The 17,892-nt window shown below is 37.8% G+C and overlaps 1 protein-coding gene across 1 annotated transcript; it reads right to left on the bottom strand.

Annotated features, from left to right (window-relative positions):
* Window positions 1–3,383: 3,383 nt before the first annotated feature.
* DBF4 (DBF4 zinc finger) lies at window positions 3,384–17,264 on the bottom strand. The gene is made up of 12 exons (XM_054273725.1): window positions 17,115–17,264; window positions 15,820–15,998; window positions 14,199–14,393; window positions 13,055–13,105; window positions 12,438–12,507; window positions 12,232–12,308; window positions 10,771–10,801; window positions 10,450–10,492; window positions 8,680–8,808; window positions 6,133–6,247; window positions 5,706–5,833; window positions 3,384–4,567 (listed from the first exon to the last, which is right to left on the bottom strand). The coding sequence occupies exons 1-12, from the start codon at window positions 17,158–17,160 to the stop codon at window positions 3,502–3,504; spliced, it is 2,130 nt and encodes a 709-aa protein (XP_054129700.1). The 5' UTR covers window positions 17,161–17,264; the 3' UTR covers window positions 3,384–3,501.
* Window positions 17,265–17,892: the final 628 nt, after the last annotated feature.

Here is a 17,892-nt window from a genome sequence, read left to right as displayed (position 1 = left end):
TGCTGTGATGCAAGTAACATCCAAACTAGTCATGCAAGAAGGATATGAATGCTTGATCACATTTAATTGTAGTTTTATGTTACACTTCACTATTTCAGGAATTTCCCATAATTCTTTACACAATTTAATTGCAGGTCTTAAAGTTCTCAGATTCTAAGCATCTAGAGAATGAAACTGGGGCAAGGAAGGGCTTTCCACCATTGAGTACTCAGTGTAAGATCAAGGTAGACTGTGATTTGATGCTTCTGTGGTATCAACTGTCAACATGAGTAAAAAAGCCCAGTGTGAACAGTCTTTATCAGTCCCTGGTGCTTATCAGCCAATGGCCCAGAGGCCACATGGACAAAGATTCTCCAGCTGGAGAACATGGAGGGATTCATATTTTTGTCCCGTGTCTACATGCCCCACTAGTTAGAGCAGCTACCATTTTTTCAACATTCCTTCACTCAGAGGCTGCCACAAGAGCTTCACAGACACCATCACCAGCTACATTAGCTGAGTGTGTCAGAGCTGAGCCTCTTCAGGTGTGGGATGAAGGTGCACACACCCTCACAGGTACACCTAAGGAGCCAAAACCTCAGGTTGTAACTAACTTCCCTGCAATGCTGAAGGGGAAAGCCAGCCCTACAGTCACCTCCTGCTTTGTGCCAAGTGTTCTGCAGCTGATCATCGGGCAAGAGCTGCCCACAGGGATGCTGCTGCAGAGCACAGGGCTTACCTGACTGCATCAGCCTCAGAGGTCCCTGCAGAACCTCCCCATGTGTGACTGGTGTTGGCATTGCTAATCCCCACAGTAGTCTGTATGAACACCCCTGTGCACACACAGAGATTGGGAACTGCTTCCTCTCCTCCTTACAGCCACACTGTAACTTACCTGAACAGGCACAACATTTCTGCTCAGTCACAGAAAGCAAGACAATTCAAAAATGAAGTGCATTAGAAGAAATTCTTATGAAGAAAGTTCAAACTGTAATTATACAGTATCTAATTATCACAAATACATGCAGATAAATCAAGGTTTGCCATTAGAAGTACAGTTTTAGTAACCAAAGAGGTAGGCCTTGTCTGAACTGTTTGACATTTCTCCCAATCGCTGCCACATATTTTGAAAATACTCAATTCTCTTCTCTATGAGGAAATCAGAGAGAGACAGATGTTCTAGTAACTACCCTTCCTCATTTATTATTTTCAAATTGTAACATAAACACATTCAAACTTTTGAAAAACTGTGGGAGCTTTTTTTAAACAAGTTTAAAAGATAATAAATACATTAAAATAATTAAATATGCTGAGCAAATCTGTTCTAGAAATAGTTAATAGGCTTACTGTGGCTTGTGATGCCAAGTGAACATGCGCCAAAGGAGACTCTAACACACATAAAGTGACCAGTAAACAAAATCTGCTTCATGACTAGAACTGCTTTTTGCAACCAGTAGCAGCGACTCTCCTAATCTTGTTCTGGGTTACAATGAATAGTCTTCATATTTTAATGACAAACCTCAATTTTTTTTCCCTTCAAGTTTCTAAAGCCATATTCCAATGTGCTCAAAACTAGTCTTAGCAGCGCCTGTTGAGCTAACATGTTCTAGGACTGCATTTAATCATACGCAAAACACACACACTGTTTATCTGATGAGTAGATTTACTAACAGTGACATTCATCCTTATCATTGCAGCAGTCCTTATGTGTATCCATAGCCACGCACAGGTGGAGGCCACCAGGGCAGCTAAGGAATGTGTGCCCCAGAGATGGAAGCAGAGGCAGAAGAAAGAGAGACTTACTGGCAGATTGCTTTGGAGGGAAATGCAAATTTTTCTAACTTTTACTTTCAAGACTGAATGAAAAGCTAGGAAGAACCCACACCCAAAGAAACTCCAACCAACCAAAAAAAACCAAACCACAAACAGAACTCCCCCCCCCCCCCAAAAAAAAACCCAACAAAAAAAACCTCCAACTGAACAAAATTATCTCAATAGAAGAAAAACAGTCACAACACCTGTTCCTAAAATATATTGAACTCACTGAACTAGAAAGCAATCACTAAAGTGTCATTCAAAATGAAGAACAAAGTAGCTGCTTCAATCTTTTACTTTCCAGTCCCAGTCCTAGAGTACTATATACTGGTAATTTGCAGGCAAAAAAATAAATACAGATCAGTACATTCAAGATCAAGTCCTCTTTAAAATGTTAATTTTGCTCATTTCTGTAATGGCTTTTTATATTTTCTGGATGTGAATCCAGATCAGAATTAACTATAAATCAAGCCAGAAGTGACCAGTAAGCTGAAGCCAAAAGCAGTCCTCACAGACTGTACATGCAATTACATTAACAGAGGAATAAGGGATGTCACCTTTAAAGGTGACAGTAACACCCTAAGCAACTACTGTCATTAGGCTTTCAATTCATATCCCCTGTAAAAGAAATATTTTTTATAATTTTCCTCACCTATTCCTGCACTCCAGGCAGCTTTACCTACCCCTCACAGAAAACAGCCTATAAAGGACATACAATAGCCTGCAACATTAAAGCACTTTAACTGTAAAAGCACTGAATTTGAGAATATTAAATGGGCAAAAGACGAAAATGCAAACAAGTAATTATGCAAAAATTAATGAAAGTAATTTCTGTGGTTGAGATCTCTTATATGACCTTAAGGCACTCTACATGTATTAATAAAGCTTTGTCTCTTGTAATTTTATATTTGTGTCCTCTCATGATTTACAGATATGGAAATTCTGAAAGAAATCAGCTCTGGTAAAGATGTGCATTATTAAAAAAAAAAGTCTTCCCAACTCTCACTTGTGTTCTGAGTTTAGGAGTAAAGCCAATCCCACAGGCTGGCTACTCTGAAAGAAAAATCAAACAAATGACCCAAGTCGATCAGAAACCTACCTGTCCTGTTGATTTCTTGTTTGTTTTCCCCCACTGAAAACACATGCATCTAACTGCTTTCTTACTAGCTGAAACACACAATAGAAGTAGTTTTAATTTAATAATAATAATACATCAGAGTAGTCAAAGAATGTAATACATCTTTGTCACTGTGTTCTCTATTAAAGCAGCAGAAGAAACAGAAAAGGGAAGCAACCAAATGCTGGCAAAACATCAATAATCCATGAGTAATGGACTACTTGCAGTGGAACATCCAGTTATTTTTAATGTGGTTACCTGGATTGTATCATAGTTTTTATAGAGTTTAGGAAAGTACTCTATCCAAATGCAGCAGCATCATGCTTTACCTAGAAATTAATTTAATCCAAATGTGGGGTCAGAGGCTTTTACTAGACACAATAAAGCAGTACCTTTTAAAAAAAAACCCAAAACACATGACCAAAGCCAAACACAGTTTTATTTTTCTTATTTATATATACAGAAGCTTTTACATTAAAAAACTTGAAAACCAAATAATCTGTACATATAATACAGCAATTTAAGTCTTCATGAATAGAATCTTAAGTTTTCAAGTCAATTTAAAAATCATTATATTAAATAAACCAGTATTAAAATCCAAAAAATGGGGATGAGGATGAAGAGGAAAATAATGACCATAAAACATTTGCATTCTGCCCTTCCCATGTATCATTTATGCTCACTGAACATTTGTTCTCAGTGTAACTTGAAAAACCTCCAAATTCTGAGTTTCTTTCACTTGTCTGAAATAACTCCAATAGGGTCTGCAGTGATGAGCTACAAGTGCTTCTCTTCTCTTCAGGAACAGACAGTCCATCTGAATTCTTTACTCTCAACTCCACATTCTGTTTTTGAGTTTCTCTTTTAGTCTTCCTCAAATTAAGCTTCACTTTTCTGTGCAGCTTTCCAGACGGTGAACTGTGGGCAGTGCTGGCAGCTGATGCATTAAGTTCTTTGTTCACAGCAGGATCAGATACCTCAGCCTCCAGAACGACATTGTGCTGCATTTGTTGATGACTATCACATACATCGTGATGTTTCTTGACAAATGTAGGATTGGCATCTGCTTTTTTCAAACACTTTGCTGGTAGAACTGCTGAATTATTTAATTTGCGTTTTTGCTGCAGTAAGTTTTTGTCTTTTTCACTAAAATCTGTAACTTGGGTATGAGAATTGTAAGTGTCCATTCCTTCCTGAAAACACTGTACCTTCTTTTTACTTTCATCTGGTTCCAGTATTTCCTTGCTGAACAGCTCAGAAGCTTGAGACAAGTTCTCTGTGTACACTTTGTCAGTTTTCTGAAGGGATGGTTGTATGGAATTTGGTGATACAACAGTTTCTGGTAACTTCACAGCACAGGAGCAATCAGTCTTATTATTTTCATTATTAATTCTGAATTTACTTTTTAGTTCTGAAGGTTGTGATGGGTGAGAATAAAGAACTGAACAGACAGATGTAGAAACAGGGGTAGGTATTGGCACAGAATTTGGTTGTACTTCTGCAGTCTGGCAATCCAGTTTGAGAGCCTGCATTGCAGTATCCTTCCAGGAGTAAGTTTTCAAAGCAATGCGTTGCCTTTTCAGTCGCTCTTTCAGCTCATCTGGTCTGGTTATCTTTCCAATAATAGGAGAAAAACATCCTGTGCTACATTTTGTCCTACAATGAAATTGTTTAAAAATATTAGCAAACATAAAAATCCCCATGCAACGTAACTTGATATGCAACTGATTCTTGAAAAGCAGCTGAACTGACAAAGGGGCTTTTGTTTTGACTCCTCAAGGAAAGATATATTTAGGGTAGCAACACACTATTTCTACATGAGCAGAGTGCCTCATAGTTTTGATGTTTTCTTACTGATTTCTACAGCTCATGACATTGCTTTAAAAACACACAATGTAGTCTAGTACTTCAGAAAATCTCAATTTACAGTGGCATTAAGAACAAAAGAAGTAAATTAATATAATGCAATTACTATAAATACTTGCAAATGTTCTATGATATTTACACACAAAATTAATATGATTTTCTTGACAGGATTTCAAGCCTAACAACTTTGAGTATTTTGAAACCACAAAAGAAATAAAGGCTTGCTTTCATTAGTCTATCACTTGTTTGATTCTATTTGCATTTCCTTTGATTTCACTAAGAACATATTTATTAAAAAAAAAAAGCAAGTAATGAAGAAATAAACAAGAAAGTTATTCCTTATCTCCTGACTCATTTCCAAAAAATGAGAGCAACCTTGAACAGTGTTACTGCTTCACATAACAAAGTGGTGCCTACAGCCCAAGACACCAAACAAGCCTTTCTTGCCCTTTCAAGCTCTTGAGCACAAAGAAGGGAACTTTGCTTTCTCTGTCCTCCACAGGCAGCACAAAAGCAAAGAGGCTTAGAGTACAGGTAGGAAGTTTTTCCACAGGTAAGGAGACCAGATTGGCTAATGCTTTGTTTAGACAAAGCATTCAGAACAAGATGTCCAGACATTGCTGTCTTTGTTAGCAATATTTCAGTACAGTAGATTTTGTGTTACAGGAGCTGAACACAAGTAGAACAACTTCTGGCAACTTTCAGTGTCAACTTTCTCTAATGTCATCTGCACTTTTAATTTTTTTTCCCAAGTTCTGCTTTACAGAACTGATTTGCCACAAACAACCTCACAGAAAATTTCCATAATTTATTTCAGCCTTGAAAATATGAATTTATCCTGTTCTATTCAGATCAAGAATTTCAAAACTATCATTATGTTTAGTGTCCTGACTCACAGAGTCTTTAGAATTTACAATATGTAACTCACCTTTTCATTTTTCCTGTCTCATCATCTTTGTATGCAACAAACTCATAAGCTAACTTTGAGATGATATCATCAACAACTTTATACTGTGTGCTTTGTGCAAAATTTCGGTGCCGCTCACTTTCAAGATGCTGCAATAAAGAAAAAACATGAAATAAATCTAACATTACAGATATCAATAAACAAATCAACAGCACAACAAGGAGCAAGAAAACATCATTAGTCTACTACCAGCATCTGTAAGACATGAATTACTAGTGCCTACAGCTGTCAGAGATAGGTTTTAATCCTTAATTGCTGCTTCTAACATAGGAAAAAATACTAATTTGCTGGTTATTCAGAAAAATATTTTAAAATAAAAAAATTACAGAGAAACCTCTGGTGATACCACATTGATGGTATCAAAGCATATACTTGACTATTCACATACAGCTTGCAGATCTTCATATTTCTTCCCACAACATTCACAATATCCTCTCCTTTTTTTGTCCTTCTGAGGAAATTGAGCAGGCATTCCACAATCCTTGTCACTGTTTACTTTGTTTCTGTTAAGAGAATATTAATGAGTCTTAAACATGGAACTGAGTGCTCAACTTGCCCCTCACAGTAGGTTCATTTTTACCCACTTAAAAAAACCACTCCCAAAACAAACCTTTATTTTCCCTTAAACTATTTACATTACTTTAGTCAATGCTTAAAAAAACCTGAAGAGTTATAGTTAGATTTAAAATCAAACAAACAAAACCCAAAAACATTTACTGCAAGAAGACAGGCAGACCAAGTGGAATTATATGTAAGCATAGAACATCCAGGTTAGTATAGACATACTACTACCATTCACTCAGAATAAATAAAACAAAATTGCTAAACAAATAAAAGTCAAAGGACATTTAGAAGTCTCTGTGCACAGCTGATAAAACACAAACTAGAAACAGCAAAAAAAAAAAAAAAAGATTTTAAGATTTTAACACCTACTGTTGGTTGTACATAATTAGAATATGCTGACCAGATGCCATTTTGTCCTGTTTTTCTAGGTAAACGCTAAGTGGGAATGCAAAAAAATGAATCTAAAGTTCTGTCTGGACATTAAAATATGAAGAGATCTTCAACAGCTGCTCCAGGATCTTCAGAATCCCCACCTGGGAAGAGCTACTGCTTGCTGCAATCTACTATTAAACCACCTACAGCTGACATGCCAGCAGTAAAGCAAAGTCATCAAACTCTACTTCCCTTGACTTTGAAGGAATAGTTCCATCTCCCTGTTTAGCCAAAAATCACTGACAGATTTTACCAAGTATCTGCACAGATGTAAGCTCAAGACTTTACATCTAAAAATCTGTTGTGAAAAATGTCATGCTTACAAAGCACAGCAATGTATTGTTAACACCCTGCCCCAGCATTTCTTGGGTTCCCCAGGCCAGGGAACTCTAATGTGGCCTTTAACTGTTACATCAGCCTTCACACCTTCCCTCTGGAAACAGTAAAACTCAGAGAGAACCAGGCAAGCAGGACTGAAGCAATAGAATGCATCACCTGAAGATTGAATAAGTCTGCAGGTCTTGCCCAATGCAGAAGCAAGCAGAACTAACAACTTTGCTTCAACAAGTTTTTCTTCCAGGTAAAGACAAAACAAGTGAACATTCCCCCTGCCCCCAAAACTGACACTGTTTCATACTCAGCAGGTGAATGTGACCATTCTCCCACCTAAACATCTCTTTGGTATGTGCCCACATGAAGTATTAATTAGGAATATTTACTGAAATATAAATCCTGAATTTTTTAATATATCATGTTCCTTAATCCATCCAAACAGAAACTGCCTTTTTGGTTTTTTTATGCTTTAAAAAGAATGGTGTTTTCCAACATCCTCTGAAGAGACAATCAGAAATTGCCTTATTAATACAGCAGTAACCCCTGCAATATATGTTTTTTGCCTTTTCATACTGCTATCTTCTTTGCAATTAAAAAAAAAAAAAAAAACAGAAAAAAAAGAAAGCATCATGGCAATATCAGCTGAAACCTCCAGCACTGTGTTATGGGCAAGACTGGACAGAACTGTGGAGAAGCCACTTCATAAAGAAAACAGGTATCACAGCTCAGTAAGTCTCCAGCCACAAGGACAGAAAAGCAGCAACTTACTAAATACAGAAAGTTCCACATAGAGCAAAGCTACCCTCCACCTAAACAGAGTTCATCTCTCACATGAATCAATTTTAGAAGTCAATGAAAAAAGCAGGTGTTAACAAATTTTAAAATCCCACTGATTCACAAAAACCAGTTAATTACAACTCTTAAATAGTTTCAAATCATAAAATTGATTTGCTGAAGTTCTAATTGCATCTGTAGTGCTCAAATCAGTCCTGAATGCCAAAATGTATTACATAAACACTTGCTGTAAAGCCAGCTGCAATTCCACTGGGAAGCTGGCATCCACTTTTCATCTTTGAAGAGCTGAAGCTGTATTAGCAGTCTATCTAATTTCTATGAATTATCAACAATATACACTCTATCAACAATGGGTAGGCACTGTGATTGAATAGCACTGCTTTAAAAAGTTCAACTACTTATTTCAGCACTATATGAACAAATACAAAAGAAGTCTTAAGAAACCCACTTCCTCTGAAATACTTACTGAGCAGCATCCAAGATGAGGACAAAGAAGAAACCAGTGGGAGAAAGGAAAGAAATATCTTATGTTGACCCACAGTGAAAGGAGAAGGCCACATTTTGGGATGTATGGATCTGTGTGCCCAAAAAAAGGACTAAAGACAGCATAAAGAGGGTACAGATAGAAAGACACCAACAGTGCAGTAGATACATTGATGAGATATGGTTAATAGTCTAATAGTACTACATAGCACAGAAAATCAGAAGTTGAGAAATTATTTTAGAACACAAATTTTTTTAGTCATGGAATAATTCAGAGAACAAATCTCTCCTCTACCCACACCTCAATAAAATAAAATTTTTAACAAACCTTTCCTTAGACTGAGTTTGCTTTTGACCAGGATACTTCTTATCCACCTCAAATGGACTATATGGCTTTGGAACACAATAGTTCAGAAATGGAAAACTCAGTAACTGCAGATAAAACGGTCGGTACTGGCTGTAGTAACACAAAACAAGTGCATGAGAACCATCAACAATGGAAAAGGGCTTCACTGCATACATTACTCCAAGCCCAAAATACTGAACAAGTGTTTCTCTTTTACATATGACATATACAGAACACGAAACAGATAAATATCTTAGAATAAGTCATTCATTTCTTCCTTGATACTTTCCTTCAGTTTCCAGAGCTGTCTTACACATTCCTTGTGTGCCTATTAGTTCTTGTGAGTCAGGTAACCAATAAACCCAAGAACAATTTGGACAACACTGCATTTGTGCTCCTGAGAAGTAGCTACAGTAGTTCCCAACATCCAATGCTTTTAAAATTTATTTTGGCATTTTCTTAAAAAAAAAAAATCAATTCACCATTCAGAATATTAAAACAGACCTTTTACAGAAAAACAATATTCCTGTACATTCAGAGCTACCAGAACTAGCAACCACACCAGTGCTCTGAACAGATTAAAGACTTCCAAAATAGGACATGTCAAAAGTCACATACTGAATAATCAGTTGACTGAAATGCTGATGGCAGATTTCAGTCTAATTTTTGTCCCCACATTACTATTGTAAGCTACCCAGGCAAAACTACAAGAGCAAGTGTGGAAAACATAATACACCAGTGAAGCATCACCTTCTGCTTCTGAACTGCTACTTATGTTGCATAAATATTAAAAAACATTATTTTACATAAATATTTAGAAGTGTTTCAAGTGTTTTCACTACATTATGAAATTCACACATATTTATACATGAATTTCTTATCCTTACAATTCTGTTGGTCCAGTTCTCCCCACTATCCGCATGTCCCTCATACCTATTGCCAACCCACAGTGTACAACCAGGTTTAGATGATTTTTTTTTAAACAGGAAAGTGTCAGAGATATCAGGTCAAAGAATTTAGTGCTTATAAACAACACCATAACTCAGAAGTTACTTAGGAATTAAAAGGTGCAAATTATGCTGTGCAGAACCAAACTTTTTTTACAATTCATTGTTCTCTCAACTTCTGGCTAACTGGCCTTTTCTTACACAACAAAGACTGATTACAGGACCAGAAAGATGTGAAACTTTTCAAGGCTGAAAGTATCAGACCTTTTATGAGTGGATATTGAAATCAGATTAATAACCATTAATTTTTCCTTTTAAAAATAAATGAATGAACACGAAATTAAACCTAATTTCAATTTATTATTTTAACTAACAACTTCACTTTCCTTACATCTAAAAAGTCTCAGCAGGAGATGAATGTAATTGAGCTGGAACTACAGGAGTGGAATTCAGTATGCAAAGTTTTGCATTACAAGATTTGGATCTAAGGAAAGATGTAAAGGTTCATGATTTCCTTTCATTCCTTGGTGGGAAGTAACCCAAAGAATCCATTCTCATGATCTACAAACTGGAGTTAGGTGTTAACTTGCCCCTTCCTTCACCTGACTGCAAATATTCCCTACTATACTTCTACTTGCTCAATTTCATTTGGCAGCTAAACACATTGGTATGTCATTTTCAGTACACTTGACATCTAAAGTCAGGAAGTTGAAAGGAATTGAGATTTAAGGACACACTTCCTCAAGTAATTCTGAATTACTCAGTTTGAGAACCACATTACTAAATGCATGAAGAGAACACTTACCAACTCCTATCTTCCACCCTGATAAATGGACTTTTCAGTCTACCTGCTCAAAGGGGGAGAAAAGGAAATCAATAGAGAAATACCTTTCATCATGTATCAAGTTGCTCCAGTAGCTTAATAAATAAGCAGACTTTATTTTAGGACTCGTTATATACAGGTTTTCAGAAACCCTTGATTTCCATGAAGTTTCTCTACATGCTTTTCTAGGACATACAAATTGGAGTACAACACCACATCTGACCACAGAAGAACTGTAGCACATTTCTAAGCATTCAGAAAATAAATCAAGCCAAAAACCTCTATAATTGTTGCAGTACTTACTTTTTGACTTTGGAGCAGTAACGTGTTTTCCCTATTGAAAAAAGAGAGATGGTGTAAAATCCCTGTGAGTATTATTCAGCACTGTACTTGGAAGATTTAGCTGTAGATAATTTAAGTTATGAGTCTCCTTGTGTTAATCATGACCTCATACACTCAACATGAATTTTTAAGGAAACTAAGCTCATTAGTACTTAGAAACAAGACAACATGTTTCCCAAATAAATATTTCTTGCTACACTGAAAAGAAAGTGCTCTCCTTCATATGCCTCAATTTATTTTTTCTAAAATCAAATCGAAACAAAGAAACACAGGTAAATTTCTACATTTACTCCCTCCACCCTGAAAATACCTTGCCATTCCTGAAAGTTCAGTCTTTAGTACAGAAAACATTTTTACAACACTCTGTAAATCCTAATTAACTGCAAGCTGCAAAATGCCACCAAAACCTGTAGAACAGCAAGTATTTCCAATAAAGACAATTGTTTTCATTTGAATGGGTTTACACAGGCTGCATCTTTTATTATTTTTAGCAATGAAGACTAAAATGCAGAAGAATAATTTTGTCTTCAGAAAAAAGTGAAGTTACATTCAAGTATCAGCTGTTAAATGTAATTGATTCTGGTAAAAGTATAAACTCATTTTATACTATTTGCAAAAAATCCTCACCTGCTATCCAGGTACACAGTGATGATTTGGCAGAGGATCTTATGTGGCCTCAAGAACTAGCCAATATTACATTCCAAAACAATATAACACATGCTGGGTAGTTGGGTTCTGTTTATTTATCAGGCCCTGTGGCTAAACCAGACAATTGTGCAAATAACAGAGCAACTGCAGATGGAGCACACAAGAGCTACAAGCTTTAATGTCTCACTACATCACAGACTAAAAACCTGAGAAAAGGGGATTTTCCCTTTCTGCCAACTCCACATACTTGGCAAATTAGCTTCAAGATGCTTTATGCTCGTTCTCTACGAAGGAAGAGTTGCAGATTCCTCATAGAGACAGCATCTTCAGGAAACATAACTATGATTCTTCAAAATAGCCCATCAAAATGAAAGAATTTCTAATCACTGTGTCACAGGGAAAACTACATCGTACTAAAACAACAATACATTTTAATAATTACTTCTGAGGCCTGAAGAATGGAAATTTCAGACACTTCAGCACTTCTGACTCTCAGATACCCTTTGTAAGAGCACAGCTCTCCACACTATAGAATCAATGCTACTAATAAAGTTATTTTTAAATAATGTTGAAATATACAGCATACACTTTGTATTATCCAAGATGGTTTTAAAATCAATTCACAAGACATACTAGTCTGTGAAAAACTGGAAATGAGCAATAGCTTCATTAAAATAAAATCCACAAGATTCACAGTAGGCAGTCCTCAGTACTTTGTGTTTTCTTAGCTAACGAAACAAATGGCACTTTTATAAATGGCAGAGAGGCACTTACCACATCTTTAGAAGAACTGCCTGCTCTTTTGATTAGATAGAGCTCCCTTTTCTTTTGTTCAATGCAATTCTTAACATCTGGCAAAAAGTGGGAGAATTATACTCAGTTGGCTCAATTTTTGTATGTTTGACATAACTTCTAATATTTTAAATTCAATAAAAGCCATTAAATGAATGTTACACGGTGAAGTCAGCAAAAATATTTACCATCAATATGAAGTATCTTCACTCCCCAACTCAAAGCATTGGATAGTATACTACCAGAGGGGATTAAGTCCTGCAAGCAATAAACTACATTAATAATCTTAAACAACGCATAGTAATTACTTAAAATAATTAAAAATATAACATATGATATGAAAGCTGAGATTAAAATGAAGATGCTTTGCTTCTAGCCAAAAGAATACCACTCTCCTAGACTCCTCTTCTGTCTCTCTCTGTATTACAGCACCTCGCCATCAAAAGAATACATTTAACCTTCAGAAAACCAACACTGCTCTTTATGGTCACATTTTACAGCAGGATCTGAAGACTGTCAATATATACATTAACTTCATGAGCACCTCTAAAATGCTAGTTACATTAGCAATCCTAACAAATGTTTTTGAACTACTTTTCCTAAAACTCCACAGACTTTCAATTCTTCAGAAGTAGCCCGAAAACATGCCTGACACTTCACTTAGGACAATCCCTCAACTTCTGCCTGAGTATTCCATGACTGACTTCTCTCTAGAACCACTAAGGCCACTTATGCAACTGCTTGTTTTCTAGAAAAACAAACCACCAAAGCTCTGAAGCACAAGTTTGCTGATTATTTGGCTTACCTGTTCTTTGATTGCCTTTTCAACCAAGGACTTTCCTCTGCTCATACGTACCTACATTAAAACAGAAACAAGTTTGTAGTGAGGAGAGATAATTGACATTGCTCTTAACAAATACATGTTAGCTACAAGGGTCTCCTTTTGTTCACTCTACTGCCAATTTTTCAATAATGTGCATCTTTCTCACAGGATTATGGTTGATACAGTGAAAAGGAAAAAACCCAAAACCAAGAAAACCCCAACAAGTAATCTCTTTCAGCCAAAGAAGGCCACTGCAATATTAGTGCTGGAACAAAACATATGGTGGGAATAAGCAGCCAGTGACATACACACTAAAAGATGAGGTTTCATCAGCTGGGCTTGTGAGAATTATATTCATGAATATAATCACAGCCTCTGTCTTATCCCATGCTTTTCAATCACCACTGCATTTCCTTTTTCCACTTTTTGCTGTTCATTCATAATGAGCTGCCTTTACCTACTCAGGTTGTTTGCAAAATAAGGTGACCTCTCCCATGCAACAAAAAGACCAGCCTGCAGCCTGGTCATGTTTCTAAACAAGAACCATATATATAGTACAGTTAATGATTTTCAACTATATTTTGAAAGGACACAAGACTGGCCCATGTAAGAAACTTCACATAAACCTGCATACATTCAGATACTAACTGTTGCAATTAATGTGATTCCCTAAGAAAGAGGTAAGAAAAACTTAATATTCATAATGCTCAATTTTATTCCTACTACTATCAGAGTGTGTTTCTGCAGATATCAGCATTAACAATCAGCCAAATTTTAATAGGCTGTGTTGCTAAAGAGACAGGAATCACTGGATGTGCCTGATCCAGCTGTCAAACACGACATCAGTGTTGTAAGTCAGACATAGTAAATCAGAACATATTTGAGTAGACTCTTATTTGCAAAAATGGATCCTTTTTAAAACAAGTTCCAACAAATTTGCTGAATTATTTTGAGTTAGTTAAGTTTAACAAGTTAGCCTGAATAAATTTAAAAGAACGTTTTCAAGAGAAATCCCTATTCACCCAAGGAACTGCTGCCACCTTTAGGAAACAAAATCAGAGAACAACTGTAGGAGCATATCCCATGGATTGCACCTGATGTGCAGTATTATTACTAAGAAACTTACTGTATCTGCTATCTTGAATGAACTGCCATCATGTTGATCTTTTCGGCTGCTAGGATGAGGTGAACCATTTCCTCCATTAGGTGCAGATTCTGGACTAGGAACAGGAGAAATCTGGCCAAGAGTTGGTGCAAATTTTGCCTCCTTTTTATTAGTCACCAGATAGTTGATATCTTTACTAAGAAAACTCTCCACTCTCTAAATATAAAGATATAAAACAAGTAATTTTTTCAGGACAATAGAACGGTAACTCAATTTTACATTGACTATTTTAAAGGAAAGTGATAAAACTTCTAAAACAATTAAGTTCAAAAACACTGAGTTAACAAGAAAATATTTTCTACATATCTGGATAACAATGACAATTAAGTTATACTAGCATCTTACCAGTCACAAATTCTAATTTGTAATTTAAATTTCTTAATTTTGTAATAACTATTAAAAGAGTTTTGCTTTGTTCTGATTATTACAATTTTATACTACCTACCTGTAATACTTCCCAATTACAAGAATGCAACACTCCATCAAAAAAAATAACATATTAATTTAAGGAAAGCAACTCTCTAATTTTATGTAACAGAAATTACACAGAAGTGTTCAGTGACACTTAAAGACAGGTGTTTGCAAATGGGATTTACAGTCTTCAAGAAGCTATACATTCACTGAGTTTGGGACCAGCAGAAAAACTAAAATTTCAGGATAGCTATCATGTTTCACACCTACAGTTTCCATAACGTTTCTCAAAAAGGTAAAGTCTCAAGTAGATTCATATTCTCCTACTCAGCAATATAAAAATGTCATCATTCTGAGTTTACTCCTCCATTTTGCTCTTTCAGTCTTTCATTGCCAACTACAGTGTGACCAACAGCCAAGTGCCTCGCTATTTCATGTCAGATTGTACAGTTTGAGGTATTTTCCTCTTTTCCACTCATCACTGTGGAAAGCACAAATCACACAGCTTGAAACTGTGCATTTCAATTCTGCTCTGTGGATCTTTTACAGAAACAGGATATACAGAGAGAGGCACTTCTAAGTGCCCTCCACACAAGTATTCTGTACTTGCTTGTATCAAAGAGCTCCCTCCATACAGAAAGAAGAATTAGGAAAAAATTATTAAGGTGCTTATAAAATTTATTGTTTAATAGTATTCAAAAACAGTCACTAAGATACCCTGTGCAAAACATTGTTAGTGAAGCTGCTGACTTACAGAAAACAGACACAAAACTCTTCCTTTAGTCTCTTTCAGGTTCAGCTGAACACTGTGAGTTGTAACATGTAAACATGTCAATACAGTCAGAAGCAGCAGAAGAAAAATCACCTTGAACAATGAAACCTTATGAATTTGGATAAAATCTTAAACCAGGTGAACAATCAGCTGAAAACAAAACTGCCTAATAAGAACTTTTGTTCCAATCAGGAAAGCAGCTTCTCTTGAAAACCCACAGAATAGTTTGGTGATAAGCTCCTTAATTTGGATTAAACTTTAAGACAAAGATGGAAAAATAAGACACCATCTCAGGTAATGACAAGTAACATTAAAATGCAGTTACAAAGAACACAAAAAAGGCATTCTACATGTGCACATTTCCTTCTAGGTTCATATAAGTCTCTATTATTAGCTTACCCCTCCCAGCTCTTTGAGGTCCTTTCCTAACTTTTCAGAGATCACATTTGATGGGATATCGAGGTAAAACACTTTCCCAGTGAGCGGCTTAAATTTGAGTTTCTCTGGTTTTCCCGTGTCTTTCTTCACATTCTTCAGGGAAGATCTTATCTTTTCTGGTTTTGCTTGAATTGCATCTTCTGGGGAAAGAAAAAAAAAAAAAAAAACAACAGGCAATTTAAACAGAACTGGACTTTGGTTTTCTTTTTGAAAGGGAAAATTCCTAAACTATGGAAATGGATGGAGCAAGCTTCCATAGAAAGGCTTGGGCTGGAAGGGACCTTAGAGATCATCTAATTTCAACCTCCCTGCCATAAACAGGGACTCCTTTCACTAGACCACATTGCTCAAAGCACAACTCCATGTATTGGTTTTACACTGGTTTTTCTTCCTCACTCGCCTAATCCTAGTTGTTTCTCTTTTGGAGAAGCTCAAGACAATGAGAGCTGCCACAGGAAGTGAGCAGGCCTCTTCTGGAGACAAAAAGGCAACATGCAAAACAGTCCCTCCGTTAGGGATTGATTCCTTCCCTCCCTGAAGGAGTCCCAGGTAGGAAAGGGAGCAGAACCACTACTCATGCTGCAAAATCCTCTAGGGCTTATGAGCACACTAAATAACAGAGGAGCAGCACTCAGTTTTGTAGGATTTGGAAGACAAAAAAAACCTAGAAAAATAAGAAAATTAGGAGATTGGTGCAACTGACCCAGAATCTAAACAGAAAAGATGGATGATAAGCAAGCGTGCAAGGAAAATTCTGTAATGATCACCGACTAAATACAGCGTCATACTCACCACACACACGCGCCAGGACCGTTTAAAAATTAACACTCCAAACACTGGAATTAATATTGGAGCACGCAGATTAAACCTCTCAGGGATAATCTAAAGTTTGGAGCGCATTAACAGGACTGCAATAGCAATGAAGAGTCTCTCTCGCAAAGGGGGTGCGTTCTCACACCCTGGGCCTAAGGAGCCCTCCACACAGACACCAGAGGAGCCCGGGGGGAGCAGCTGGCCCAGCGGCGGCCCGGCCATGTCCCACACACCAGGGGCATGCTCGTACGAGTAACTCCCGTCACACACGAGGGCCCTTCCAGCCGCCCCCGCTCCAGCACCAGCCCGAGGGCGGCCGGGGCCCAAGCCCAGCACGAGGCGGCGGCGGCGCCTCACAGCCCCAGCCAGGATGGCGGCACCGCCTGAGAAAGGCCCGAACGGCGGCAGCTCCCCCGCGCTGCCCACAGCCCCCCGCCGCTTACGGGGACGCGCTCCTTTGTCGGCGGCCTCGGCAGCGCTCGGCTTCATCTTCCCGCGGAGTCACATCGTGCTCTGCTCTGCTCTGCCGGCAGCCCCGATCGGCACAGCCACTCCGCGCCGCCTTCCCGCCTCCGCCGCAGCGACTGCTGCGCCCGCACCAACTGCCCGCGCGGGCCGGCCCCTCCCGCCGAGGGGCGGGCGGAAGGCCGGGCAAGGAGGGGAAGGAGGGGAAGGAGGGAAGGAGGCTGTGGGGCCGGAGCTGGGCTGGCTTGGCTCTGGAGGAGGTATAGGAATGGCAGCGTTCTTCTGTCGTCGCCGCAGCCCTGACTGTCCTTGAGTCGTGGAGACCTTTGACCCCCGGCTGGCGCCGCTGGTAAACGGGTATGTACGCAATTCTGGGCAGCGGTCCCCTTCCGAGTTAAAGATACGTGAAAAATAAACAATATCCCCACCCACCGTTGCAGCTGTTAGCACCTGAGAGGCCAGAATTGGTTTGTGCAACTTAATCTTTTTTTATCTAACTTTTGGCGTAGTGAAAATAACAAAACATTCTTGTGAAGTCAATGAAGAGCTTAGATCAGTGTTTCTAACAAAGTTTGGGCTGCACTTAAGCACAGTGGTGCATTTTTAAAGACGCACCTCTATTTGGAGACTTTATTTTCTGAAGTGTTTTTATTATCTTCTTTTATTATCTTCTCCTGTCCTGGCTGGTTGCAGATATTGTGACTGCATTCGTGAATTGCTGTGACCATGCCTATGCAGCCGTAGAGCAGGATTCGT

The sequence above is a fragment of the Melozone crissalis genome, unplaced genomic scaffold (genome assembly GCF_028551555.1).
Source record: "Melozone crissalis strain CALT ecotype California unplaced genomic scaffold, PUWL_Pcris_2 ptg000016l_1, whole genome shotgun sequence".
NCBI classification, from domain to species: Eukaryota; Metazoa; Chordata; class Aves; order Passeriformes; family Passerellidae; genus Melozone; species Melozone crissalis.
This window is presented reverse-complemented; position numbering and strand designations above follow the sequence as displayed.

Bases quoted from the DNA above. Each gene is read 5' to 3' on its own strand.
- DBF4 (XM_054273725.1), bottom strand. From the start codon at position 17,160: ATGAAGCCGAGCGCTGCCGAGGCCGCCGACAAAGGAGCGCGTCCCC. The intron at 8,809-10,449 runs GTAAGTGTTCTC...GTGTTACTACAG, and splicing joins AGGGTGGAAGATAGGAGTTG to CCAGTACCGACCGTTTTATC. The intron at 4,568-5,705 runs GTGAGTTACATA...ATTTCATTGTAG, and splicing joins GAGACAGGAAAAATGAAAAG to GACAAAATGTAGCACAGGAT.